The sequence below is a fragment of the Rhinatrema bivittatum genome, chromosome 12, assembly GCF_901001135.1.
Source record: "Rhinatrema bivittatum chromosome 12, aRhiBiv1.1, whole genome shotgun sequence".
NCBI classification, from domain to species: Eukaryota; Metazoa; Chordata; class Amphibia; order Gymnophiona; family Rhinatrematidae; genus Rhinatrema; species Rhinatrema bivittatum.
This window is the reverse complement of record NC_042626.1, coordinates 82,330,633-82,356,223: the sequence shown is the minus strand read 5'-3', so window position 1 is coordinate 82,356,223 and position 25,591 is coordinate 82,330,633. Positions and strand designations below refer to the sequence as shown.

Here is a 25,591-nt window from a genome sequence, read left to right as displayed (position 1 = left end):
CATCACCCAACTCTTAGGCCTCACTGTATTCTCACTTTCACTATTCAATGCACAATCTCTGTCCAAGAAATCTCTAATCCTCAACGACTATCTCCTTGATACCAAACCAGATATATGTGCTATAACAGAAACATGGCTCAAACCCACGGACACAGCAATTATAAACCAACTCCCCACATCAAACTACGACATCTTCTCCATCCCCCGACTGAAAAAAAGAGGAGGAGGACTCCTATTTGCATCAAAAAAAGACCTCGGGTTCATCCAGCACCCATACAACTCAGACTCTAAGCTAGAAATGGGTCTCTTCACCTCGGAACAACTACAAATCCTACTCGTCTACGCCCCTCCGGGCCTCCTTGAGACAGACCCCTCCCCCTTAGTAGAGGAAATCACAACCCTCATCAAACTGGACGCTCCAGCAATTATCCTAGGAGATTTTAATCTGCATGTGGACAACCCTACCCCATCATCCAGCTGTGAATCCTTCCTCTCAGCCCTCTCAGCCCTGGGTTTCAAACAATTAGTTACCAAACCCACACACAAAGCAGGCCACACGCTGGATCTTATCTTTATTAACCCAGGCATCAAACATTCTTCACGCCTCAAAAGCAAGAAGGTCCCTTGGTCTGATCACTCACTTATCTCAACCGCATTCTCATTGAATAAACCCTCCACCTCCAAAGGGCCCTCACCATCTTTCCCATACAGAAGATCCTGCTCTACAGAAGACCTCAGCTCACACCTAGCCTCTCAACTTCCATCCATTGATCTCTCAAACCCGAACACAGCTCTCCGCTCTTGGAAAGCCATCACAGATTCCATAGCCGACAAGCTATGTCCGCTAGCAACCAAAAAATCACTCCCAAACGCCTCCAAAAGACAACCATGGTTCACGGAAGAACTAAGAAAGCTAAAACAAAATCTAAGACAGAAAGAGAGCGACTGGCGCAAATCCCCAAGCACCAATACACGATCCATCTACAAAGCCACCCTCCATCAATACAAGTCAACTACCTCTAAATCCAAAAGGGACTACTATGCATCCAAGATTCACCACTTAATCTTCGACGCAAAAGCCCTCTTCGCCTATGTCTCCAATCTCACCCAAATCATCCCACTGGAGATTCCCAACGACCTAGCACAACCCAAAGCTGAAGAACTTGCTCTTCATTTTCACAACAAAGTCAACAGCCTTCTAACTCATCTGCCTTCTAATCCCACCGACCCTGCTCTTTACCAGTCTCTTCAACAATCATCCCCCAACAACAATGGTCTGGAAACACTTGAACCCATCTCTATCTTAGAGATACAAACTATTATAAGAAGAATGAAACCTTCCTCCCATCCTTTGGATAATATCCCCACCAAACTGCTCCTGGCCATCCCTGACTCCATCGCTAAAACATTGTCGGACATCATAAACTGCTCACTCTCCCAAGGACTATATCCTGACGACCTCAAATTGGCCTCCATCAAACCTCTACTCAAGAAACCCAACTTGGATCCTAAAGACCCCAACAACTTCCGTCCTATCGCCAATCTCCCATTCATAGCCAAGATTCTAGAAAAAGTTGTCAATACTCAACTCTCCGAATACATAGAAGAAAACAAAATCTTATTCCAATCACAATACGGATTTCGCAAATCACTGAACACAGAATCCCTCCTCATCTCCATGTCTGACTTCATATTAATGGGCCTTGACAAAGGCCAATCCTTCCTCTTAATTCTACTGGACCTATCAGCCGCCTTTGATACGGTCAATCATTCCATTCTCACTTCCATTCTGGCTTCTATAGGTATCTCAGGCACCGCTCTCTCATGGTTTAAATCTTTTCTCTCCAACAGAGGCTTCAAGGTTAAGATACAGAACAAAGAATCTTCACGAATGGACGCATCCATAGGAGTCCCTCAGGGCTCCTCACTGTCACCTACACTCTTTAACATTTATCTTTTACCTATCTGCCAACTCCTCTCCAACCTTAACCTCAAACATTTTCTCTATGCCGACGACATCCAGATCGTGATACCCATTAAAGAATCTTACACAAAAACATTGGTTCACTGGGAAAACTGTCTCTTCGAAATTAAACATCTCCTGGCTAACCTAAACCTAGTTTTAAACTCCTCTAAAACAGAACTGCTTCTCATCTCCCCAGATAACAATGCCATCTCTAATCCTCCAACTATCCCAACTACTACACAGGTGAGAGATCTAGGAGTATTAATTGATAACCGGATGAACCTCAAAGCTTACATCAACAGAACCACCAAGGACTGTTTCCACAAACTCCAAGTTCTGAAAAGAATTAGACCACTCTTCCACACTCAGGACTTCAGAACCATTCTACAAGCTATCATTTTTTCTAAGATCGATTACTGTAACTCTATCCTACTGGGCCTACCTTCCTCCTATACTAGACCCCTCCAGATGTTACAAAACGCTGCGGCAAGATTACTGACAAACTCCAGGAGGAGGGACCATATATCTCCAATCCTAAAAGATCTCCACTGGTTGCCTGTTCACTTTAGAATCCTCTACAAATCTCTTTCCATAATATACAAAACCATCCATCAACACACCCCACTCGACTTACAATTCCCATTCCAAATTTATAACTCCTCCAGACCAACAAGAGACACACTCAGAGGATCTCTTCAAGTGCCCCCAGCCAGAACTACCAAACACATTACCTTGAGAGATCGGGCCTTTTCAACAGCCGGCCCCCTTCTATGGAACTCCATCCCACCGGACCTTAGACAGGAGCCCAGCCTCCCAACCTTCAGGAAGAGACTTAAGACCTGGCTGTTTAAAAAAGCTTTCCCGGACACCGATTAATTCTATTCAGCCAGATTCTACCACTTCCACATGTAAAAATGTTATTACTAATGTAAATACCTATACCTAATGTTATTCTCTCCCTTTTCTTCTCTCCTCCCAGTTCTTTTACCTTGTTATTTGTAACTGCTTCCTTCTACACAAATAGGTTATTGAATTGTTCACTGTACACCCCTGTTATATGTAAACCGGCATGATGTGTTTGCAACATGAATGCCGGTATATAAAAATTTTAAATAAAATAAATAAATAAATAAATATTCCTGATGGCAATATGTTCAGCTCGTCGAATCTCCGAACTACAGGCACTATCCTGTCGGGAACCGTTCCTTAGGTTCACGCCTGGAACCATACAGCTGCGCACTGTCCCCTCCTTCCTACCGACAGTGTTTTCCAAGTTTCACTTGAACCAAACCCTCTCACTACCATCTCCGGTTGAACATAAGGACTCGGAAGACTCACGCCTTCTTCGCCATCTAAATGTCTGCAGACTCCTAGTATGGTACCTGGAAAGATTGGAACCGGTGCGCAAAACGGATCGCATGTTCGTTCTTCACAGCAGGAAGAACAAGGAGAAGTGGCCTCGCAGGCGACCATAGCCCACTTGATCAAGGAAGTAATCAAGACATAGAGACAGGAAAGCCCTTACCACTACAGATTAAGGCTCATTCTACGAGGGCACAGGCGGTTTCTTGGGCAGAAACCAAGCTACTGTCGCCCGCCGAGATCTGTCGGGTGGCAACATGATCCTCCATACACATCTTCTCCAGGTTCTACCGCCTAGATGTTCAAGCCCAAGAAGACGCAGCCTTCACAAGGGCAGTACTAAGTGGGCCATGGGCAGCCTCCCGCCCTGACCGGGAGTAGCTTTTGTACATCCCACTGGTCCTGAGTCCATCTGTCTACACTAAGGAAAACAAAATTATCAGGTAAGTAATTTCTCCATTCCAAAGGCATGATTGCTCCCTGGTTAAAGGAGACGATAGCTTCGGCTTACATCTTCAAGGGCCAGCTGGTGCTGGAATCTTGTGGGCAGAATGTCAATTGCTTTCTCCGCAGAAGATCTGCCGTGCGGCAACATGGTCTTCTGTTCACACTTTTCATCAAACATTATCGCTTAGATGTGCTTGCTCCGGAGGAAGCGATGTTTGGGGAGAGTGTATTGCGCGTGGGTCTTTTGGGTTCCCACCCAGAATAGAGGGGCTTGGGTACACCCCTCTCATCTGGAGTGATCCTGGGGTGCAAAGGAAAATTGGTTCCTACCTGCTAATTTTCGTTCCTGAAGTACCACGGATCAGTCCACAGACCTGTCCTCTTCTGACGAAAGACTTTCTCGCTTCTGGATATGGCTAAGCTGATTGAGCTGGCATTTGATTTGATCAGACTAATGAAAACTGTACATAGTTGGTATATGTTTTGTTTAATTGAAGGCCTAGTTTGCAGGAGGCTCCAACTTTAAGACTCTGTTCGCCCAATGTTTATTGGGGGTTTGTTAAGGTAGATATCTTGGCTTAGGTACAGGTCAATATTGAGGGTCTGCAGGTGGCATTCTCGGTTATGTAGCAGTGCCTCAAAGCTTTGTTCTTTGCTTCCACCTGCTGGAAGGGATGCATAAACACACTCATTTATTTTATTTATTTATTTATTTGAAGCTTTTATATACCGAGGTTTAGCACATGCCTTCACCCCGGTTTACATTGGAACGAAACAATGATACATAGAACAATTTGAGAAACAAAAGTATATGCAACTAGCATATGGAGAAGGATGTAACAGGAAATAACTAAAAATAATTTAATTCACTCATCTGGTCTAATCTGTGGTACTCCAGGAACAAAAATTAGCAGGTAGGAACCAATTTCCTATATGCTTTAGAACAAAGACCACTGATAGTAGCCACATTCTGGACTGACTCCATCCTGTTTATATTCTTTTGAAGGTGCAATCTCCAGAATTTTACACAGTGAGGTCTCACCAGGGACCTACAGAGGGGGGAATATCACATCCCTTTTTCTGCTGATCATTCCTCAACCTATGCACCCAAGTATTTCTGACTTTTACCATCCCTTTATCCACCTGTTTGACCACCTTAAAATCATCAGATACTATTACCCCCAGATCCCGCTCTTCTTTTGTGTTTAGAAGGATTTCACCCCCTACACCAGCGATGGCGAACTCCAGTCCTTGAAATGAGAAAGATTTGCATGCACTACCTCCATTGTATGTAAATCTATTTCATGCATATTCATTGTGGATATCCTGAAAACCTGGCCTGTTTGTGGCACTTGAGGACTGGAGTGCCACATACTGTACTCTAATCTAAATGCATTACTCTGCATTTTTTTTGGCATCCCTCTAGCTATGGTTACCACCTCAGGCTGCTTTGCTACTTAGAGATCAAACCCCATTCTACTTCCCCCACCTCCTTTGGATTTCTGCAGGATTCTGCACTTTTTTGCATTGAATCTCAGCTGCCAAGCACTCACCCACTCAAGCTTTCTTCGATTGTTCTTAATTCTGTCAGCTTTCTCAGGAATGTCCATTCTGTTGCACATTTTTTTTTAATTTGTTTATTAATAATAGGTAATTAGCAAACAACCATTGGTGAACACAACCAACATCCGGATACAAAAGAATTGTAATATAGTCAAACCAAAGAGTCGGTTGTTATATGAAAACAGAAAAATAAGGGAGAACTGTAAACATAGAAACTGTCAGCCACATGAACTCAGAAACATTAGATTGTCAGATCAAAGTGTATATCCAACAAGCTTCCCCCTCTTCTTCACCCCCCCCCCTCCCGACTGTCCCTCACAGGTAAGACAATAATAGTGTAGTAGCGAGGTACCTTGAAGGTTCACCCATGCCTGCCGACTATATATCATCCACCCTCCCTTGTTCTTTCCACAACAAATAAGGTGCCCATGTTCCTCAAATTTTGGAAGCATGTCGTGCAGTATAGCCATTAGCTTCTCTGTCGAGTAGACTTTGGCCAAGCATATAGAATGTCCTTTAGAGGGAACACCCTTTTTGCGCCACCAGGCAACTAATTCACATCTAGCTGCCCTGATAATATTTAAGAGCAAGCGCCTCATAACTTCACCCAGATCCCCCACTGCCATTGTGAGCAAGAACAATTTGGGATCCTTCTGTACCTTAAAACCCATGATCTCACTGATTAAGGTATTAACGTCATCCCAATAATGAACCACTTTAGGGCATTGCCACCATCTATGGAAGAGATCATCCCTTGCTCCACACTCAAGCCAACAGCGGTCAGAAATGTTAGAATACATCCTATGCAGCTTGACCGGGGTTAGATACCACCTATAAAGGAAAATTAGTTCTTACCTGCTAATTTTCGTACCTTTAGTACCATGGATCAGTCCAGTCTGCTGGGTTTTGCCTCCCAGCAGATGGAGTCAGAGAAAAACTTTGAGATCAACGTCAGGGGAGAAAGTTTGACACTTCACGCATATCCAGCATAGCTCTCTGCTTCAACGGCAGGGGAGCAAGACTGATACTTCACTTTCAATGCATAGCCAGCATGGCTCTCTGCTTCAACGGCAGGGGAGCAAGACTGATACTTCACTTTCAATGCATAGCCAGCATGGCTCTCTGCTTCAACGGCAGGGGGGAATGAAGAAACGTGGATCTATATTCAGGCAACAACCAACAAGGACTGAATTACATAGTCTGGATAAACAGATAAGCATGGGTGTGGCTTGCTTATTGCTGTGGTTGATGCCCCTAACTAATTAAGCTATTTCACTCGGATGCAGTTCCTACACTACTCTCTGCATTAATGGCAGGGGTGGAAGGGAAATAGAATAAAAAAGGTTACTAAGAGCCAAGAGTAACAGATAAGTATGAGAGAGAAAAAAAAAATTGCGAAAGCTTGCTGGGCAGACTGGATGGGCCGTTTGGTCTTCTTCTGCCATCATTTCTATGTTTCTCTTAAGCCGGTGTGCTACCTGCATCTCTTCAGTAAAAACATTACCAAAGCAGAGGAAATCGAACAGTCTGAGACTAGGCCAAACCATGGACAAGAAGAAATGACCAACTAACTATGTACATGCGAAAAACTGTGAACAGGATAAAGAAGAAAACCTATACCCTTCTTCAGCCTGTAAGGAACCTATTGACAAATACTGCAACGACAGCCAGGATTGATCGAGTGGACTCCCAAAAAATCTCGTTACCCAAAGGGCGGGTGTCTGGACTGATCCGTGGTACTACAGGAGCGAAAATTAGCAGGTAAGAACCAATTTTCCTTTCACTGTACGTACCCGGATCAGTCCAGACTGCTGGGATGTACCAAAGCTTCCCTATTTGGGGTGGGACCTTAAGAGTCCCGCTCGAAGCACACTATCCTGAATTGGACATCCAGAGCATAGACGTCCAACCAGTAGTGCCAGCAAAGGTATGCAAGGACTTCCAGGTCGCTGCTCTGCAAATGTTTTGCAGTGAGACTAACTAACATTCCACCCAGGAAGTGGCCTGCAACCGAATCGAATGCGCTTTAAGACCATCTGGAACAGGTCAACCTCGACATATGTAGGCGGAAGCAATATCTTTCTTCAACCAACAGGCTATGGTTGCCTTTGGCGCCTTATGCCCTTTCTTAGCGCCACACCATAAGACAAAGAGATGATCCGATAAGCGGAATGGATTAGTAACCTCTAAATAACGAATAGGACCCTCCTGACATCCAGCCTTCTTAACTCTCTGGAGTGAGGCACATCCTGCTCAATGTTGGGAAAGGCCAGAAGCTTCACCGATTTGATTTAAGTGGAAAGCAGAGACTACTTTAGGCAAAAAGGAGGGCACCTTCTGTAGAGAAACACCGGAATCTGAAATGCATAAAAAAGGTTCCCTGCATGAGAGGGCTTGAAGTTCCGAACCCCTCCGAGCTGAACAGATTGCCACCAAAAACACTGTCTTCAGAGTCAGATCCTTCAGGGTGGACTTTCTGAGAGGTTCAAAAGGGGCTTCACAGAAAACTCTGAGGATCAAATTAAGAACATAAGAAATTGTCATACTGGGTCAGACCAAGGGTCCATCAAGCCCAGCATCCTGTTTCCAATAGAGGACAAACCAGGCCACAAAAACCTGGCAAGTACCAAAACACCAAGAAGATCCCATGCTACTGATGCCAGTAATAGCAGAGGCCATTCCCTAAGTCAACTTGATTAATAGCAGTTAATGGACTTCTCCTCCAAGAATTTATCCAAACCTTTTTAAATGCTGCTACACTAACTGCACTAACCACATCCTCTGGCAACAAATTCCAGAGTTTAATTGTGCATTGATTGAAAAATAATTTTCTCTGATTAGTCTTAAATGTGCTACTTCCTAACTTCATGGAGTGCCCTCTAGTCCTTCTATTATCTGAAAGTGTAAATAACCGATTCACATCTACTTGTTCAAAACCTCTCTTGATTTTAAAGACCTCTTTCATATCCCCTCTCAGACTTCTCTTCTCCAAGCTGAACAGCCTTAGCCTCTTCAGCCTTTCCTCATAGAGAAGCTGTTCCATCCCCTTTATCATTTTGGTTGCCCTTCTCTGTACCTTCTCCATCGCAACTATATCTTTTTTGAGATGCGGCGACCAGAATTGTACACAGTATTCAAGATGCGGTCTCACCATGGAGTGATACAGAGGCATTATGACATTTTCCGTTTTATTCACCATTCCCTTCTTAATAATTCCTAAGATTCCGTTTGCTGTTTTGACTGCTGCAGCACACTGAGCCGACAATTTCAAAGTATTATCCAGTATGATGCCTAGATCTTTTTCCTGGGTGGTAGCTCCTAATATGGAACCTAACATCGTGTAACTACAGCAAGGTTTATTTTTCCCTATATGCAACATCTTGCACTTAACCACATTAAATTTCATCTGCCATTTGGAGACCCAATCTTCCAGTCTCGCAAGGTCCTCCTGTAATGTATCATAATCCGCGTGTGATTTAACTACTCTGAATAATTTTGTATCATTGTTGTGAATCTGTTGCAAGGAGTTAGCAATCTGTTCTGTTCGGAGTTAGCAGTCTGGTAGGGAGTTAGCAATCTGATGTTATTAGGAGAGTTGAGGGTGGATCCTTGGACCGGTGGCAGATGACCACGCCACTGGGGGAAGATCCCGAGAAGCTCAAAGTTAGGAGACAGACGCACACTAGTTCTTTTATTAGACAGTATACTGAACCACCAGAGGTGGCAGTAGTGAGCTGGAATGCCGGCTGGGCTGTAGTCCCTCAGATACTGGAACAGCGATCCCTGGAGGCTGAGCTGTAGAGAAACTGAAATATAGTGAGTAGGCAGGGTATGCAGAGTTCATGTACCGAACCTGATGGTAACACTCACACAGTGTCTCGTAGAAGCCCAGGAGCTGGAATGTATAGGCCCTCGAGGAGCGAGTACCTGGTTCCAGAGAAAGCTCTGAGAGAGTGATGGTAAATCACTGATGTAGTTGGCAGTGATGACTTCCAGGCAGAAGAGAATACGGAGCAAGTCTGGAAACGAGGGCCCTCGAGGAGCGAGTACCGGTTCCAGACTGTCACCTGAAAAACAAAGGAGAGAGCGAGACCTCCGAGGAGGCAGAGTAGCTTGGAAACCGAAGTGAGTCCGTTCCTTGCTAACTCAATCTGTTAGCAAATTCTAAGACCTTATATATCCGTCGCGGGTGACATCATCTCAGGGGGACGCCTCTGAGGTTTGCGCCATCGCCGGTACTTCAGTCGGGGCTGCGCCATGCGCGCGCCCCTAGGCCTCCAGGAAACATGGCGGGTTGCAGCATCTAGCCGGTCCGGGGACACCCCAGGCCTTCGGCAGAAGGACGCCGCGGCAGCCAATCTTCCCGCGAACGAAGAGTGAGGCGTCAAAGAGGTAAGGAGGGCGGAGAGAGGGCGTTGGGAACCGACGGATACAACAATCATCCACAAATTTGATAACCTCACTCATCGTATTCCTTCCCAGATCATTTATAAATATATTGAAAAGCACCGGTCCAAGTACAGATCTCTGAGGCACTCCATTGTTTACCCTTTTCCACTGAGAAAATTAACCATTGAATCCTACTCTCAGTTTCCTGTCTTTTAACCAGTTTGTAATCCACGAAAGGACATCGCCGCCTATCCCATGACTTTTTAGTTTTCGTAGAAGCCTCTCATGAGGAACTTTGTCAAACGCCTTCTGAAAATCCAAATACACTACATCTACCGGTTCACCTTTATCCACATGTTTATTAACCCCCTTCAAAAAAATGAAGCAGATTTGTTAGGCAAGACTTCCCTTGGGTAAATCCATGTTGACTGTGTTCCATTAAACCATGTCTTTCTATATGCTCTATGATTTTTGATCTTTAGAATAGTTTCTACTATTTTTCCTGGCACTGAAGTCAGGCTCACTGGTCTATAGTTTCCCGGATCGCTCCTGGAGCCCTTTTTAAATATTGGGGTTACATTGGCCACCCTCCAGTCTTCAGGTACAATGGATGATTTTAATGATAGGTTACAAATTTTAACTAAACGATCAGAAATTTCATTTTTGAGTTCCTTCAGTACCCTAGGATGCATACCATCTGGTCCAGGTGATTTGCTACTCTTTTTAGTTTTATCAGTCTGGCCTACTACATCTTCCAGATTCACAGTGATTTGGTTCAGTTCATCTGACTCATCACCCTTGAAAACCATCTCTGGAACTGGTATCTCCCCAACATCCTCATTAGTAAACACTGAAACAAAGAATTAATTTAGTCTTTCTGCAATGGCCTTATCTTTCCTAAGAGCCCCTTTAATCCCTCGGTCATCTAACGGTCCAATCGACTCTCAGGTTTCTTAATTCAGATATATTTTTTAAAGTTTTTATGGAGATCACGTGATGCAGTGAGGCAAACGGATGTGATTTCCCTTCTTGGCTCCTGGCCCCTGCATCTGACCCTATCCACACTCCCAAAATAACTTTTTCTCAGCTCACCTACCCTCGCTGAACTATCCTCTTCTTTGGGTCATTGCTGGCTTTGGAAAATGATGTCTCGAATTGCCAAGAAAGATAAAGAAAAGGAGAGGCCCCAACTTCCTGACCAGCCGGCAGCAACGGAAATCTGCCCACCGGAACAAACTTCCGTGACAGCCCTGGCTGACTTCAAAGCTGTGGTAGTGGAAGCATTGGGACCCGAACTAAAAACTATTTCTGTTAAGTTGTCAGAGCTATCCGCAGCCATCACCGGTTATGAGACTTGGTTTGCAGAGGTGGAACAACACGTGTCCGATATCCAAGATGGCCTTCTCACATCTCAGGCAGACATCTCACTTTTGAAAGCCTCCCTAGTGACACACGCCGAGCACTTAGAGGACCTGGAGAATCGCTTGCGCAGATCTAATCTGCGCGTCATCGGCCTCCCCGAATTCCAGAGACTTACCTGCCTTTTTAGAAACCTGGCTCTTCGGGGAATTAGGCCTCTCGCGTGCACATGGTCATCTGCTGGTTGAGCATGCACATAGGCTGGGGCCTAAAAAGGTAAACGCTGCCTGCCCACAAGTGGTCATCGCAAAAATGTTCAATTATGCACATAAGTGCAAAATCTTGCAAGCGATGCGTGCCGGGAAATCTTTAACTTACGATAACCATATTTTTCTGCTAATTTGGCAGCACAGCGCCGGGCACTGGCCCCTTTTGCTCTAAGTTTGATAGCTCTGGGGCTGCGGGCTATGCTGGTCTTCCCTGCCCCGGGTCATAACACCTGAGGGCCCTCGCTGGTTCGCTGCAGTCGAGGAAGTGCAAAGCTTCCTGAATGCCCGAGTTCCATCACCTTCGACTGGCCCGAAGACACCTGGTCCGGAGACTGTGCAGAAATAATTACAGGCCAGGTCCAGAATGTAGTTTTTCCTGGCTGGAGACTGGCCTGGGCCCAGGGCTTGGCTGTTACAAAGACCACGCACTACGTGTTGCCTGCCTGGCTGTTTTGGATTCCATTTACCCAAACTGACTAGCGCACTAGCTCATCCCCCATTTTATTTTTGGGGTTCTGAGCCTAAGCGGGGGTATGCAACTTTTTGTCCTGCATATTGAACCGTGGTATGGATGGGGATGGGGATGGGGTTGGGGTGGGGGGTTGTTAGCATGGTAGTGATCTCCAATATTTTGGTTTGGATGGATGGGGTATTTTGGGGTTGGGAGATGGGAGATGGGGTGGGTATACATGGAACTTTCTCAGAACCACTGTTTCCACACTGTGCTCTTCTTTATTACATGATTGCTTTAGTCACAAAAAGCTTAATGTTGATGGTTATGATTGTGATGGGGGCCTATGCTGGGAGGGCTCTCAATATGAACGACGATATTCCGTATCTATGTACTTCTTTCTGGTAAATTGATCACCTAATCGAGGAACTTGTATAATATCCTGGAATGTTTGCGGAATTAACTCTCCTATTAAGCAGTCTAAAATTCTCCCAGTTTTAAAGAGGAAATCCACAGATTTAGCATTCCTGCAGGAGACACATCTTAATGATGTAGAACATGGGAAATTGAGCAGGAGTTGGGTGGGAATGGTCCACTTTGCATTGGCCTCCTCTAAATCAGCTGGCCTGGCCATATTAATTAACAAGCAACTGCCCCTTAAGGTTCACAGGGAAGTCAAGGATCCCCAGGGGCAATATATTATTTTGGTTACTGATATTAATAATTCCACTATTGTATTATGCAACCTTTATGCCCCCAATACTTACAGTTCTGGCTTCTTTAGAGAGATTCACCAAATACGCCTTCCTTATATAGAGGACACCATTATTGTCCGGGGGGGATTTTAACGCTATTCATGATCCTCAATTAGACAAATCCCATGCGCAGCAGAGAGATACTCGCGTGGGTAAGAGCCTCTCTTTTTTGGATCCATCCCTGCATTTAGTTGATGCCTGGTGCATTCTTCACCCCACAGAAAAAGACTTCACTCATCTTTCCCGTGCCCAAGGCACTTTTTGGAGATTGGACTATTTTTTAATCAGTAATCACTTTTTTTCTAAAACTAGTGATGCTGGCATTGGTGATATGGTTAGACCTAATGTTTTCTCATTCTCCGCCATCCTCCTCTATTTGGCGTTTCCATATTTCCTAGCCAATGACACTCGCTTCCAAGAATACCTCCAAGCTAAATGATCAGAGTATTCACACCTCAACCGCGAACACTCCAATAACCCAATTTTGTTCTGGTACACTGCAAAAGCGGTTATATGCGGAGACATAATCTCCTATTTAGCCCACAGGCGGAAAATGTTAGATAAACACCTGTTAGCCCTGTGCGCTCAATTTCAACACGCCAGACGCATGTTGGCAAGCTCCAATACATGCTCTAATAGGGAAGGCTATCTTTCCTTACAAGGAGCTCTGAATTCTTTGCTGCACCAGCGTGCCAAAAAGAGCTTTTTGTATTATCAATACAATCTCTATCAATTTAGTAATAAATCTGGGAAATTGATAGCTAATTTGATTAGGGCCGCCCATAGTCCCCGTCATGTAGCAGCCTTGCGCTCTTCCTCTGGGCGGGTACTCAATGACACTCCAGCTATTTTAAACAGCTTTAGGAAGTTCTATTCTGACTTATACACTACCGAGGGTTGGAACCGAGATGCCTGTGACCGATTCTGCGCCCAGCTGAGTCTCCCCGTTTATCTCCCAACCAGGGTACCTGGCTGAATTGTCCAATCATGGAAGAGGAGGTTTAGCTAGTTATTCGCCAGGTGAAACGGTTCAAGGCCCTGGATCCTGATGGGTTTACAGCCAAATTTTATAAATGTTTGGTTGATTCCTTGGGGGCCCCTCTGTCGCTTACCTTTTCTTAGCTGATGAAAGCTGGAGCATTCCCTGATCATTTATTTATTTATTATTTTTATATACCGATGTTCCTGTATAATATACATATCACACCGGTTTATCATGTCAACACAACGCACATTGCTCTCATTCCCAAATCTGGGAAAGACCCCCTTTCCCCGACATCCTATCGCCCGATCTCCCTGCTAAATTTTGATCAGAAACTGCTGGCTAAAATCATGGCAGACCGTTTAGCAGAGGTACCTCCTTCCCTGATTGGTCCTAACCAAGTGGGATTTGTCAGGAAGCACTATGCCCTTACCAACATTTGGCGTGCATTAGCGGTCATGGCTATGTGTCAACAGATAGAAACCCCCTACCTCGTGATTAGTTTTGATGCTGAAAAGGTGTTTGACAAGGTGGAGTGGGGATATCTTTTTCACATCTTGCGGGCCATGGGATTTGGAGGGCTTTTTTATGATGCCCTTCAGCTTCTCTATCATGACCCGACCGCCCTCATTGTTGCAAATCACTCACAGTCTAAAGCCTTTCCAGTCTATAGGGGTACACGGCAGGGCTGCCCTCTCTCCCCCTGTTGTTCCTTCTACAACTCGAGCCCCTCCTTTTATCCGTTCAGGCAGCATGAGAGGTGAAGGGGATTCGTTTTCAGACTGAAATTTTCAAATACGCAGCCTTTGCCGATGACATCCTGGTATTTTTGATAGATCCGGTACGCTCTCTCCAACCCATCTTGCAATTAATTTGGGCATTTGGGATTTTTTCTGGCTTGCATCTTAATACTGACAAATCCAAAGCCTTGGCATTTCCTGATACCCTCCAGGAACGATGGGATAAGTCTTTCCCCCTGCAGTGGGCCGGTGATTCCCTTCGATATCTGGGGGTCTTCCTTCCCCATTCCCTGGCTAAATTGTATATCCTAAATATTCCTAACCTGTTAAAATCCTCTCAAGAGAGGCTGCGCGCTTGTAGTGCCCTACCACTTTCTCTGGGGGGTCGGGTCAATTTGTTTAAAAAGGTCATCTTCCCCAAATGGCTATATGTTCTTCAGAATCTGCCTCTCCATCTCAAACTCAAAGACCTCACAAGCTTGGACAAAGTGCTGCGTTCTTTTCTCTGGCAGGGCAGGAAACCCAGGATAACTTTGAGCTGGCTGAAAGAAAAATGGGGTATGGGGGGCTTGGGTGTACCTGATTTGGCACTTTATAATTTGGCTGGTAACGTGTGTATCATCAGGAAATGGTTCCTGGACAGATCCTTTTAAGTTAATCTGTCTGCTGAAAAAATGCTGGCGGCCCCATTGGATTTGAATTATGTGTTACAAGCCCCTTCAGAAAAGCTCCCGGCCTTCTTAGTCCAGAATATCTTCATCTTGCCTATTAGACAGGCCTGGCTAGCTTTAACCAAATTGATGAAGATCCTCCGCTTTTGTTCCTATTCGGGGGAATCTAGAGTTCTGTCTAGGTTCCCAATCCACTGGGTTTTGTTTGTGGGCTTCTAATGGAATCACCCAGCTGGGCCACCTATTAGACGAAGAGGGACACACACTGTCATTCCCAGGGTTGAAAGAATTATATCACCTTGGCAACGAGCAGGTCTTTCCCTATTTACAAATACAACACTACATTAGGTCTCTACCACCTGAATCCCTACAATCAACTCTCTTCCATTCCCTAGACACATTGTTCCTATTTGAGAAGCCGTCACCTCTTTCCCTTTCCTCTTACTATAAGGGTTTCAAAAACCTCTCAAGCACTGATACTTGCTGTATACTAGCGGACATATGGAATAATGATGGTGTGTTTACAATTACTGCTTCTATTCTCCTGTCTTGTTTTAAGCGAGTGTCCAGGACCTCTTCGAGCATGTATTATAGGGAAATGCAGTACAATTTCCTTCGTGTACGTGTCAGCCCCAATAGCATTTCACTCAAACTTCCTCCTCTTCCTATCTGCAAGAAGTGTCAGAGAAATATTGGTACGTTATCCCATTCCTTTTGGGCATGCCCCCCCAATAAAACATTTTTGGGGTCGTATCACCAAGTATGTTGCAGATTTGCTGGGAGTTCTGATTCCCATGTCTCCGCTGCTGTTGCTTTTTGGCTGCATCCCTTCTTTACAGATTCAGGGTATTGGACCTCGTTTATTTATCCAGAAAGTGAGTCTGGTGGGGAAAAAGGTGATACTTTTGGGCTGGACAGGTTCAGAACCCCCGTCTTTCTGAGTATGGCACAATCACCTTCACCGCATGATATGGATGAACGACATGGCCTCCCGATGTTCACCTCTACATCGAAGGAAATTTCTGTCAATATGGGACCCATACGTCCAAGCACTCCTGCACAGATCCAGGAGCCTGATTTTGAACGAGTACATTTTTTATTTTTTTTAATTTTTATCAATTTTTATGGACCTTTTGACACTGTCTATTTTGTTTTAGGTTGGCACAGTGTGGTACTTGATTTCCTGCTTTGGGGGGGAACTGGGGGTGGGGAGGAAGGGGACGGGGTTCATTATGTACTCTTCTACGGTTTCCACGAGGGAGACGCCGCTGAGCCTCGGAACCAGGCCCCTCCCCTCCTAGGATCGCGCGCGCAAGGAGGGACTATTTAAAGGGTTTTTCCCGCCAGACCGTGGGCCACCCCCAGAAGTGATGTCAGACGCCGGCAAGTATTTAAGCCCAGCGTCTGACTGATCAAATCGCCTTGCAACAAGGTTCCCTGCTAGGGTGTTAGTTGCTGGGTGCTGTTTTCTTCTCTGCTTGGATCTTCAGTTGGTTCCTGCTCCTGGTCCCGCTTCAGTTCCAACCCCGGATCTTCTGTTCCAGTTCCTGGTCCCGCTTCAGTTCCAGCTTCGGATCTTCTGTTCCAGTTCCTGGTCCCGCTTCAGTTCCAGCCCCGGATCTTCTGTTCCAGTTCCCGGTCTCACTTCAGATTCAGCTCCCGTTCCGGACTCCTCCTGGCTTGCTTCCCTGGTTCCTGACTCCAGCCTGCTTCTGACTCTCCGTGTCTGCGGCCTGCCTCGACCTTTGGTTTGCCATCTCGTCTATTCGCTGTCTTCGCCTAAGTCCCAGCGGCCTGGGTCCTCACGGGCTCCTCCCGGGGGGATCTCGGGCTTCCAGGGTGAAGACTACCTCCAGTTTGGCTCCGCCTTCCGGCCTAAGTCTTCACAGCAGAGTGTTCTTCTTCTTCCATCCCACTCCGCCAGGCAGGTCCAAGGGTCCACAGTTACGTCCGCAACAATTCAAATAATAAAAGCTTTTTAGTTCAAACGTTTTTATTATGAGTTTTTGCCTCTACGGCCAACTTAATTTCAAATTCTCTCTTTGCCTGTCTTATCAATGTTTTACATTTAACTTGACAATGCTTATGTTTTTTCCTATTTTCTTTAGATGGATCCTTCCAATTTTTGAAGGATGTTTTTTTGGCTAAAATAGCCTCTTCCACCTCACCTTTTAACCATGCCAGTAATCGTTTTGCCTTCCTTCCACCTTTCTGAATGCATGGAGTACAGCTGCACTGCGCGTCTAGGATTGTATTTTTAAACAATGTCCATACCTGTTGAACACTTTTAACCTTTACAACTGCGCCTTTCAGTTTTTTCTAACTATATTCCTCATTTTATCAAAGTTTCCCGTTTGAAAATTTAGCGTTAGAGCTGTAGATTTACTTATTGTCCCCCTTCCAGTTATTAGTTTAAATTTGATCATGTTATGATCACTATTGCCAAGTGGCCCCACCACTGTTACCTCTTTCACCAAATCCTGCGTTCCACTAAGAATTAAATCTAAAATAGCTCCCTCTCTCATTGGTTCCTGAATTAATTGCTCCATGAAGCAGTTGTTCATTACATCCAGGAACTTTGTCTCTAGCAAGTCCTGATGTTACATTTACCCAGTCAATATTGGGGTAATTGAAATCTCCCATGATTATTGCACTGCCAAATTGGTTAGCTTCCCTGATTTCTCTTAGCATTTCATCATCTGTCTGACCATTTTATCCAGGTGGATGGTAGTATACTCCTATCACTATACTCTTACCCAGCACATATGGGATTTCTACCCATATAGATTCTACTGAGTATTTAGACTCTTGTATGATCTTTATCCTGTTGGACTCTATACCTTCCTGGACATAAAGTGCCACACCTCCACCAAGTTGATCCTCCCTATCATTGTGATATAATTTGTTTCCTGATATAGCACTGTCCCATTGGTTATCCTCCTTCCACCAGGGCTCTGTGATGCCAATTATGTCAGTCTCATCATTTACTGCTATGCAATCTAACTCTCCCATCTTACTTAGACTTCTGGCATTGGCATACCGACACTTCAAAGTGTGTTTTTTGTTTGTATTAACAACCTGCTTTTCAGTTGATAGGGATAATTTGGAAATCTTTAGCTCAGGTGATTTTTTTACATATAGGCACATGGACTACGTTTGCTTTTATTGGAACCTCTCTGTTGGGATGCCCTAACTCTCCTGTTTCATTAGTATCCTTCAAGGATTCATTCCTCCGAACCATGCACTGCTGAGTGACTGTCGGCTATCCCCCTTGTTCTAGTTTAAAAGCTGCTCTATCTCCTTTTTAAAAATTAGTGCCAGCAGCTTGGTTCCACTCTGGTTAAGATGGAGCCCATCCTTTCGGAAAGGTTTCCCCAGTTCCTTACAAAACTGAATCCCTCTTCCCTGCACCATCGTTTCATCCACGCATTGAAACTCTGGAGCTCTGCCTGCCTCTGGGGATCTGCACATGGAACAGGAAGCATTTCAGAGAATGCCACCCTGGAGGTTCTGGATTTCAGCTTTCTACCTAAAATCCCAAATTTGGCTTCCAGAACCTCTCCCACATTTTCCAATGTAACACAATAGCCGGCTCCTCCCTAGTACTGTCTATAATCCTATCTAGGTGACGCATGAGTCTGCCACCTTTCGCACCAGGCAGGCAAGTTACCAGGTGGTCCTCACGTCCACCAGCCACCCTACTATCTGCATTTCTAATAATTGAATCACAAACTGTGTTACGATTGGGCGATCGCCAGGTGTGGTGAACACCACCTGCAGGAGTGACTCAGGATAGAGAGAACAGGAGTCACAGTAAAGTCTCTGACAACAGCTTGAGAGGAATCTCTGGTGCTGCTGGAAGAGTCTCTGATACCAGGTGCTGGCTGGAAGGACTCTGTGGTGCTGGAAGGAGTCTGGTGCAGGCTGGAGGAGTCTCTGATACCAGGTGCTGGCTGGAAGGAGTCTGTGGTGCTGGGAGCTGGCTGGAAGCAGTCTGGTGCAGGCTGGAGGAGTCTCTGATACCAGGTGCTGGCTGGAAGGAGTCTTTGGTGCTGGGAGCTGGCTGGAAGGAGTCTGGTGTAGGCTGGAGTCTGTAGAGCTGAGGACTCTCTGGAACAGGGTGCGTGGGGGTAAGGGTGAGCTTCGTGATACACTGGAACAGCATGGAGGTACACGTGGATGTGAGTGCAGGTAAACGTGGTCAGGACACTGGAGCTAAATGCAGGTAAGTGTGAGACTGACTGTAGGTATGTGTGAACTGGAATGAGAGAACCAAGAGAGCAGGACAGACAATGACTGGACTAGACAGAACCAAGACAAGACTTACACTGAACAGAAAACACAAATGCCCGAAGGCAGCAAGGCAAGGAGGCTGGACAGGGAGCCCGAAGGCAGCAAGGCAAGGAGGCTGGACAGGGAGCCCGAAGGCAGCAAGGCAAGGAGGCTGGACAGGGAGCCCGAAGGCAGCAAGGCAGGGAGGCTGGACAGGGAGCCCGAAGGCAGCAAGGCAGGGAACCAGGACAGGGAGCCCGAAGGCAGCAAGGCAGGGAACCAGGACAGGGAGCCCGAAGGCAGCAAGACAGGGAACCAGGACAGGGAGCCCGAAGGCAGCAAGACAGGGAACCAGGACAGGGAGCCCGAAGGCAGAAAAAGAAGGGCAGAGCCCCAGACCACGGAACAAGACAGGAGCAAAACGCTCGAAGGCACACTGAAGGAAACAGGAGGCTAGAGCAGGGAGCCCAAAGGAACTCTATGCCGAAGCACTGAGGCATTGGCTAGGCGAGGTTAAGTAGGAAGTCCAGGTCATGGAGCAGATAGGTAGGACAGACTGGGCCAGCCAAGAGAGCATGCTCGTGAGGGACCTCTGGTGGTGAGGAGGCTGCACAGCAGCCATAGTCGGAACACTATGATGGCCAGCCTAACCCTTCCCTCCTGGGCAGTAGCCTTGGGAGACTTGTTCTCAGTGCGAGAGGACAATACATCACCTGGCAAGCAGGTCCTTGCTACAGGATCACTTCCTGCTACACCAGGGTTATGTTCTTCATCTGGGAGACTTTTCTGATCCAAGGCAGCACTGGGGCTGCCAGACTGGATTTGGGACTTGGCTACTGTGTCCCTGAAGGTATCATCAATGTACCTCTCTGTCTGCCTCAGCTCCTCCAAGTCTGCCACTCTAGCCTCCAGAGATCGGACTCATTCCCTGAGAGCCAGGAGCTCCTTGCACTGAGTGCACACATACAATCTCTCACCGACTGGTAAAAAATCATACATGTGACACTCGATGCAAAAGACTGGAAAGCCTCCCTCTTGCTGCTGGACTGCTGCCTTCATCTTAATTTTGTTGAGTTCCTAGTTAAGTTTAGGATACTTAGGGAGTTAGAATTAGAGTACTGTGAATTTACTAATTGATCAGCTAGTGTCCTCAAGGGGATGATTAAACTTTCAATAAGGGCTGGTACAATAGTATGATTTGGATAAGAGCCTAATTGATTTTTAATGAGAAAGTGTCTCTTGCCTAAAAATCAAGGGTTGAGTGGGTGGGAAAGACAGACACTACAATTAACTATTTCTGGCTTGCTTATCTCAGACACACACAAACTCTAAAGAATATATCCCACTATTTCACCTTTCTCCAAACTTTTATAAGTCCAAAGATTTCCCAAAGCTATACTTACCTATCCTCTTTAACCACCATTAAATTGATCTTCTCTCAAAGAATTGAAGGGCTGGGGCTGTGGAATTCAATTCCTGGATCACTTGCTGTGACCTCTGGACTCCTCTCCCTTTGCTGAGACCTTTTTGCATGAAAGCCAGAATCTGGGCCACCGAGGCCTGCCGAGGAAAAGTACCATGTTCACAACCTCAAGACTCAAAGACCTTCCAGACCCGGACATAAGTCAGAGAGGTAGCAGTCTTCCATGCTTGTAGCAGGGTGGTAATAACATCTTACGAATAGCCCTGTTTCCTTTGGTGTTTCCTTTCAAAAGCCAGGCCACTAGACAAAAACAATCCGCCTAGTCGAAAAATATAGGGCCTTGACGCAGTAAGTTTGGAAGATGACTCAGCCATAGAGGCCGTCCACCACGAGGTTGACTAGATTGGCGAACCAGGGCCTCTGGGGCCACGAGAATTATTGGTCCCGGGTGTACCTCTATCCTTCTTAGCAACTTGCTGATCAGGTGCCATGGAGGGAACAAGTAAAGCAGCACCCCATGTAGCCACGGGAGTACTAGGGCATTGACCCCTTCCGCTCCGTGTTCTCGTTTGCAACTGAAGAAACGGGGTGCCTTGGCATTTGTCCGAGTTGCCATCAAATTGAGATGAGGCACACCCCACCTGCGGGAGATGAGGGACATCACCTCCACTGACAGCTTCCACTCTCCGGGGTCCAGTCTCTGGCGGCTGAGAAAATCCGCTTGCACGTTGTCAGTCCCCACTATGTGGGACGCCGCTAGTAGGGATAGATGCTGTTCTGCTTCGAGAGCTACTGGGCAACTCTTGGTTCCCCCCTGGCAGTTGATGTAGGCCACAGCTGTCGCATTGTCTGAGAGGACTCGCACTGCCCGGTTGTGCAAGAGTGGGAGAAAACTCTATCACCAGCCGTAACCGTCCTGGTCTCCAGGCAGTTGATGTACCACTGGGTTTCCTCTGTCGACCATTGTCCTTGAGCCGACTCGGACTGAGAGACTGCTACCCAGCTTGAGAGGCTGGCATCCATGGTTACTGTCACCCACTGAGGCACTTCGAGGTCCACCCCGCACCTCAGATGTTCCTGGACAAGCCACCAGCCAAGACTGGATGTGGCGGCTCTGTGAGCGGTAAGGAAATTTGAAACTCCTCCGACTTCGGATCCCAATGGAACAATAATGCTGTCTGTAAGGACCTCATATGAGCAATGGCCCATGGAACCAACTCCAGTGTGGATGCTATGGAACTAAGGACCTGTAAATAGTCCCAGACTCTGGGCACCGGAAGGTCCAAGAGACGATGTACTTGTGTCTGCAGCTTGTGGATGCGATCCTCCATAAGGAAGATCTTGCCCATGCGAGTATCGAATCGTGCCCCTAAGAAGTCCAGGATCTGTGAAGGAAGAAGATGACTCTTAGCCTGATTGACGACCCAACCAAGCGACCTCAGGTGATGCAGGACCTTTTCCACTGCCTGCTTGCAGAGATCTTCCAACTTCGCTCGGCTAAGCCATCGTCCAGATAGGGGTGAACCAACACACCCTTTCTCTGGAGGGCTGCTGCCACTACCACCATCACCTTGGTGAAGGTACAAGGCACCGTAGCAAGACTGAATGGGAGGGCACAAAACTGGAAGTGGTTTCCGAGGATCATGAAGCGAAGAAATCTCTGATGATCCTTGCGGATCCCGATATGCAGATACACCTCCATCAGATCCAAGGAGGCCAGGAACTCCCCATTGTGCACCGCCGCAATGACCGAGCTCAGGGTCTCCATCCACCCTCTTGAGGTCCAGAATCGGAGCCTTCCTTCTTCGGCATCACAAAATAGATGGAATAACACCCCACTCTCTGTTCTTCCTGGGGAACAGGGATGATAGTCCCTAGGGATTCTAGTCTGTTGAGGGTCTGCTGAACAATTTGCTTCTTCATCGGTGAACTGCGGGGCGATATCATAAAAAGGTCCCTGAGAGGGCGAGCAAATTCTAATGCGTAGCCGTGTTCTATGATGCTTAGAACCCACTAGTCCGAGGCGATCTTGACCCATTCCTCGTAGAAAAGGGACAGCCTTCCCCCAATGACAGGGATGGAGGCATGGGTCAGCCAAATCTCATTGCGAGGATTTGGCTCTAATGGAACCTTGCCTGATCCCATCTCTGTTTGCTCGACGCCCTTGAAAGGACTGAAACCAGGACTGTGACCTCCCCAATGTTTGACACTGGCACGGACCAGGGGCCCTGCTCTGGCAGAAGTGTCTTTGCCCCCGAAAGCGAGAGCGTGTCGGAAGAAAACCTCTGGATCCCTTAGGTTTATCCTCAGGCAGCTTGTGAACCTTATTGTCACCCAACAACTTTATCAGTTGCGCCAAATCTTCCCCAAACAAAAAGTTTGCCTTTGAAGGGAAGAGCTCCAAGCAGAGCCTTAGAAGAAACATCAGCCGACCAATTACGCAACCACAGGACCCTCCTTGCAGACACCGCAGATACCATTGTTCTGGAGGAACTACAAAGCAGGTCATATAAGGCATCCGCCCTATAAGCCACGGCTGCCTCCAGGCGCACTGCTTGCGCCGACTCCTGAGGTAGAAGATCTCTTGCACTCAGCAACTGCTGCACCCACCTGCAGCTCACCCAAAGCATGTAACTGCTGCAGACGGCGGCTCTAATGCCAAAGGCCGAGACCTCAAAAATCCATTTGAGGAGAACTTCAAGCTTTCTATCTTGGTGATCTTTAAGGGCCGCTGCCCCTGCCTCTGGTATAGTGGACCTCTTTATGACCGCTGAAACTGAAGCATTCACTTTAGGAACCGTCAGAAGGTCTAAGATCTCAGGCAAAGGGTACAGTTTGTCCATAGTCCGGCCCACTGTCGGGCCCGATTCCGGAGTATCCCACTCCCGGACCAACAGCTGTTGGAGCATCTGATGCAGGGGAAAAGTCTTGGCTGGGCCCCATAAGCCGGCCAGAACGGGATTGACAGTGTCTTGGCCCATATAAACCTGGATGGAATAAATGACAGTTTTATGGAGCAGTTGGTTCAGGAACCGAGGAGAGCAGGAGCAATTTTAGATCTAATTCTCAGTGGAGCACAGGATTTGGTGAGAGAGGTAACAGTGGTGGGGCCACTTGGCAATAATGATCATAATATGATCAAATTTGAATTAATGACTGGAAGGGGGACAGTAAGCAAATCCACAGCTCTAGTGCTAAACTTTTAAAAGAGAAAATGAGAAAAATAGAAAAAAACTGAAAGGAGCAGCTGCAAAGGTAAAAAGTGTGCAAGAAGGAGACTTTTTGGCTGGGGGCAGATTTAAGATGGCCGACCTGTAGCAGTGCACGGCGTTTTCTGAGCTCCTTGGACAGAATTTAAAACTTTTTTTTTCCTGCAGCAATTTCTCAGAAATGGGACGAAAACGTAAACCGAGAGGTGAGCCTTACCCTGCAGCCCCTCCGAACATTTCAGTCTCCGGTCCGATGGATGCACACGTCGTGAGGAAAGACCCGAACGCAGAAGCTCAGCTGCTGCAGAGAGGGGGAGGGGAAGATGAGCTACCCTCTCTCCTTGGCTCAATATCACCCTTGAGCCCTGCTCAAGGAACTCCACCCGGGAATCCGGCTGCAATTTGGAGTTCTCCGGAGTCGGGAGAACGGCCGTTGGACCAAGGAGCCCACCGACAGAGCTCCGCAGGGTCCGACAAAGGAGAAACTGCGACCCTAAGCCCAGGATTGCCAACGGGGCAGACCGGGGAAGAGAGAGGTACATTGCTGAGGGAGACTGTTGGAGCTGAAGGAGGTGTCCCTGAAAGATTTACATCTGCTGTGGTAAGACCGGCTGTATTCACATTGGAAACTATTTGGGAGACTTTGGTGGATCTGAAAGTCTCCATTATGTCGCAAATTAAATCTTTAAGTGACACAGGAAAAGAACTGGAGGATAAAGTCAAAGTGGTGGTTAATTCACAAGTGGATATGGATCGGCAGATTATGTCTAATCGGGATAAAATTAAGAATATTGAGTTAACTCAAACCGTGATGATAAAAGATAGGAAGAATATTTCAATGAAATTGGAGCAGATGGAAAACACAATTAGAAGCAAAAATCTAAGGTTTATAAACTTTCCACAGATTTCTTTAATTTCCCCGAGAGATATCTTTAAAAGGTATCTCTAGGAAGTTCTACATATTGGGGATAATGAAATGCCACCTATTTCAAAGATTTTTTATCTTCCAAATGTAAAAAGATCAATGGAACAGAATGGAGGATTAACTTCTCTGGTTCCTACTGCTGACCAGCCTTTGAATATTTCTACCTTTTTAGAGACTTCAGTTACGGAGCTTGCGATACCTGCTAATTTAATTGTGAATTTAACATTGGAACCAGATAGAGATTGGTTATTGAAATGTTGTCTTAGACATAGAAATGATCAGTTTTTAGGATGCAATGTAAGGGTTTTTCCGGATGTAGCTCGGGAAACTCAAAAGAGGAGAAAGGCTTTTCTCCTAATGAGACCACAGGTAATTCAGATTGGGGGAGTTTTTTTCCTAAAGTTTCCTTGCAAATGCTTGGTTAAGCATAATGGTAATTCTTATGTATTCTATGACCCTCCTCAGCTGTCTCAGTTCTTGGCAGGGAAAACCCCTGTAGGCCCCACAGAACCCAGTGACAGTGCACCCGGTTCCTTTTGAAAAGATACGGGTCTTGAATGCTACAGTGAAGGCCTTTATTTCTTGAAGTACTGTTTATTACATTTCTTTAGGTTGTGTATATCCTCCCCTCTCATATTGATGACTAATTATTGTTTGATTTTTTCTTCTTGTGAATTAAGATTTTCTTTTGTTTCTTTGTATTTCCATTCAAGAATGTAATCTTGTTTAAATATGTAAAATTGCATAAAGAGAAAATAAAAAAAAAAAGTGTGCAAGAGGCGTGAGACATTGTTAAAAAATACAATCC

The 25,591-nt window shown here is 46.2% G+C and overlaps 1 protein-coding gene across 2 annotated transcripts in view; it reads left to right on the top strand.

The window, feature by feature from the left end:
- PRR15L (proline rich 15 like) overlaps positions 1–25,591 on the top strand; it is a 96,159-nt gene that overhangs the window by 7,435 nt on the left and 63,133 nt on the right. The window contains exon 2 of one of the 2 annotated variants that reach the window (XM_029574202.1): positions 24,027–25,587. The exons of the other annotated variant lie outside the window; for it this stretch is intronic. Coding sequence (XP_029430062.1) covers positions 24,027–24,807 — 781 coding nt within the window. The 3' untranslated portion in view covers positions 24,808–25,587. Of the gene's footprint in view, positions 1–24,026; positions 25,588–25,591 lie in introns of those variants that run through there. 2 annotated transcript variants of the gene reach the window in all.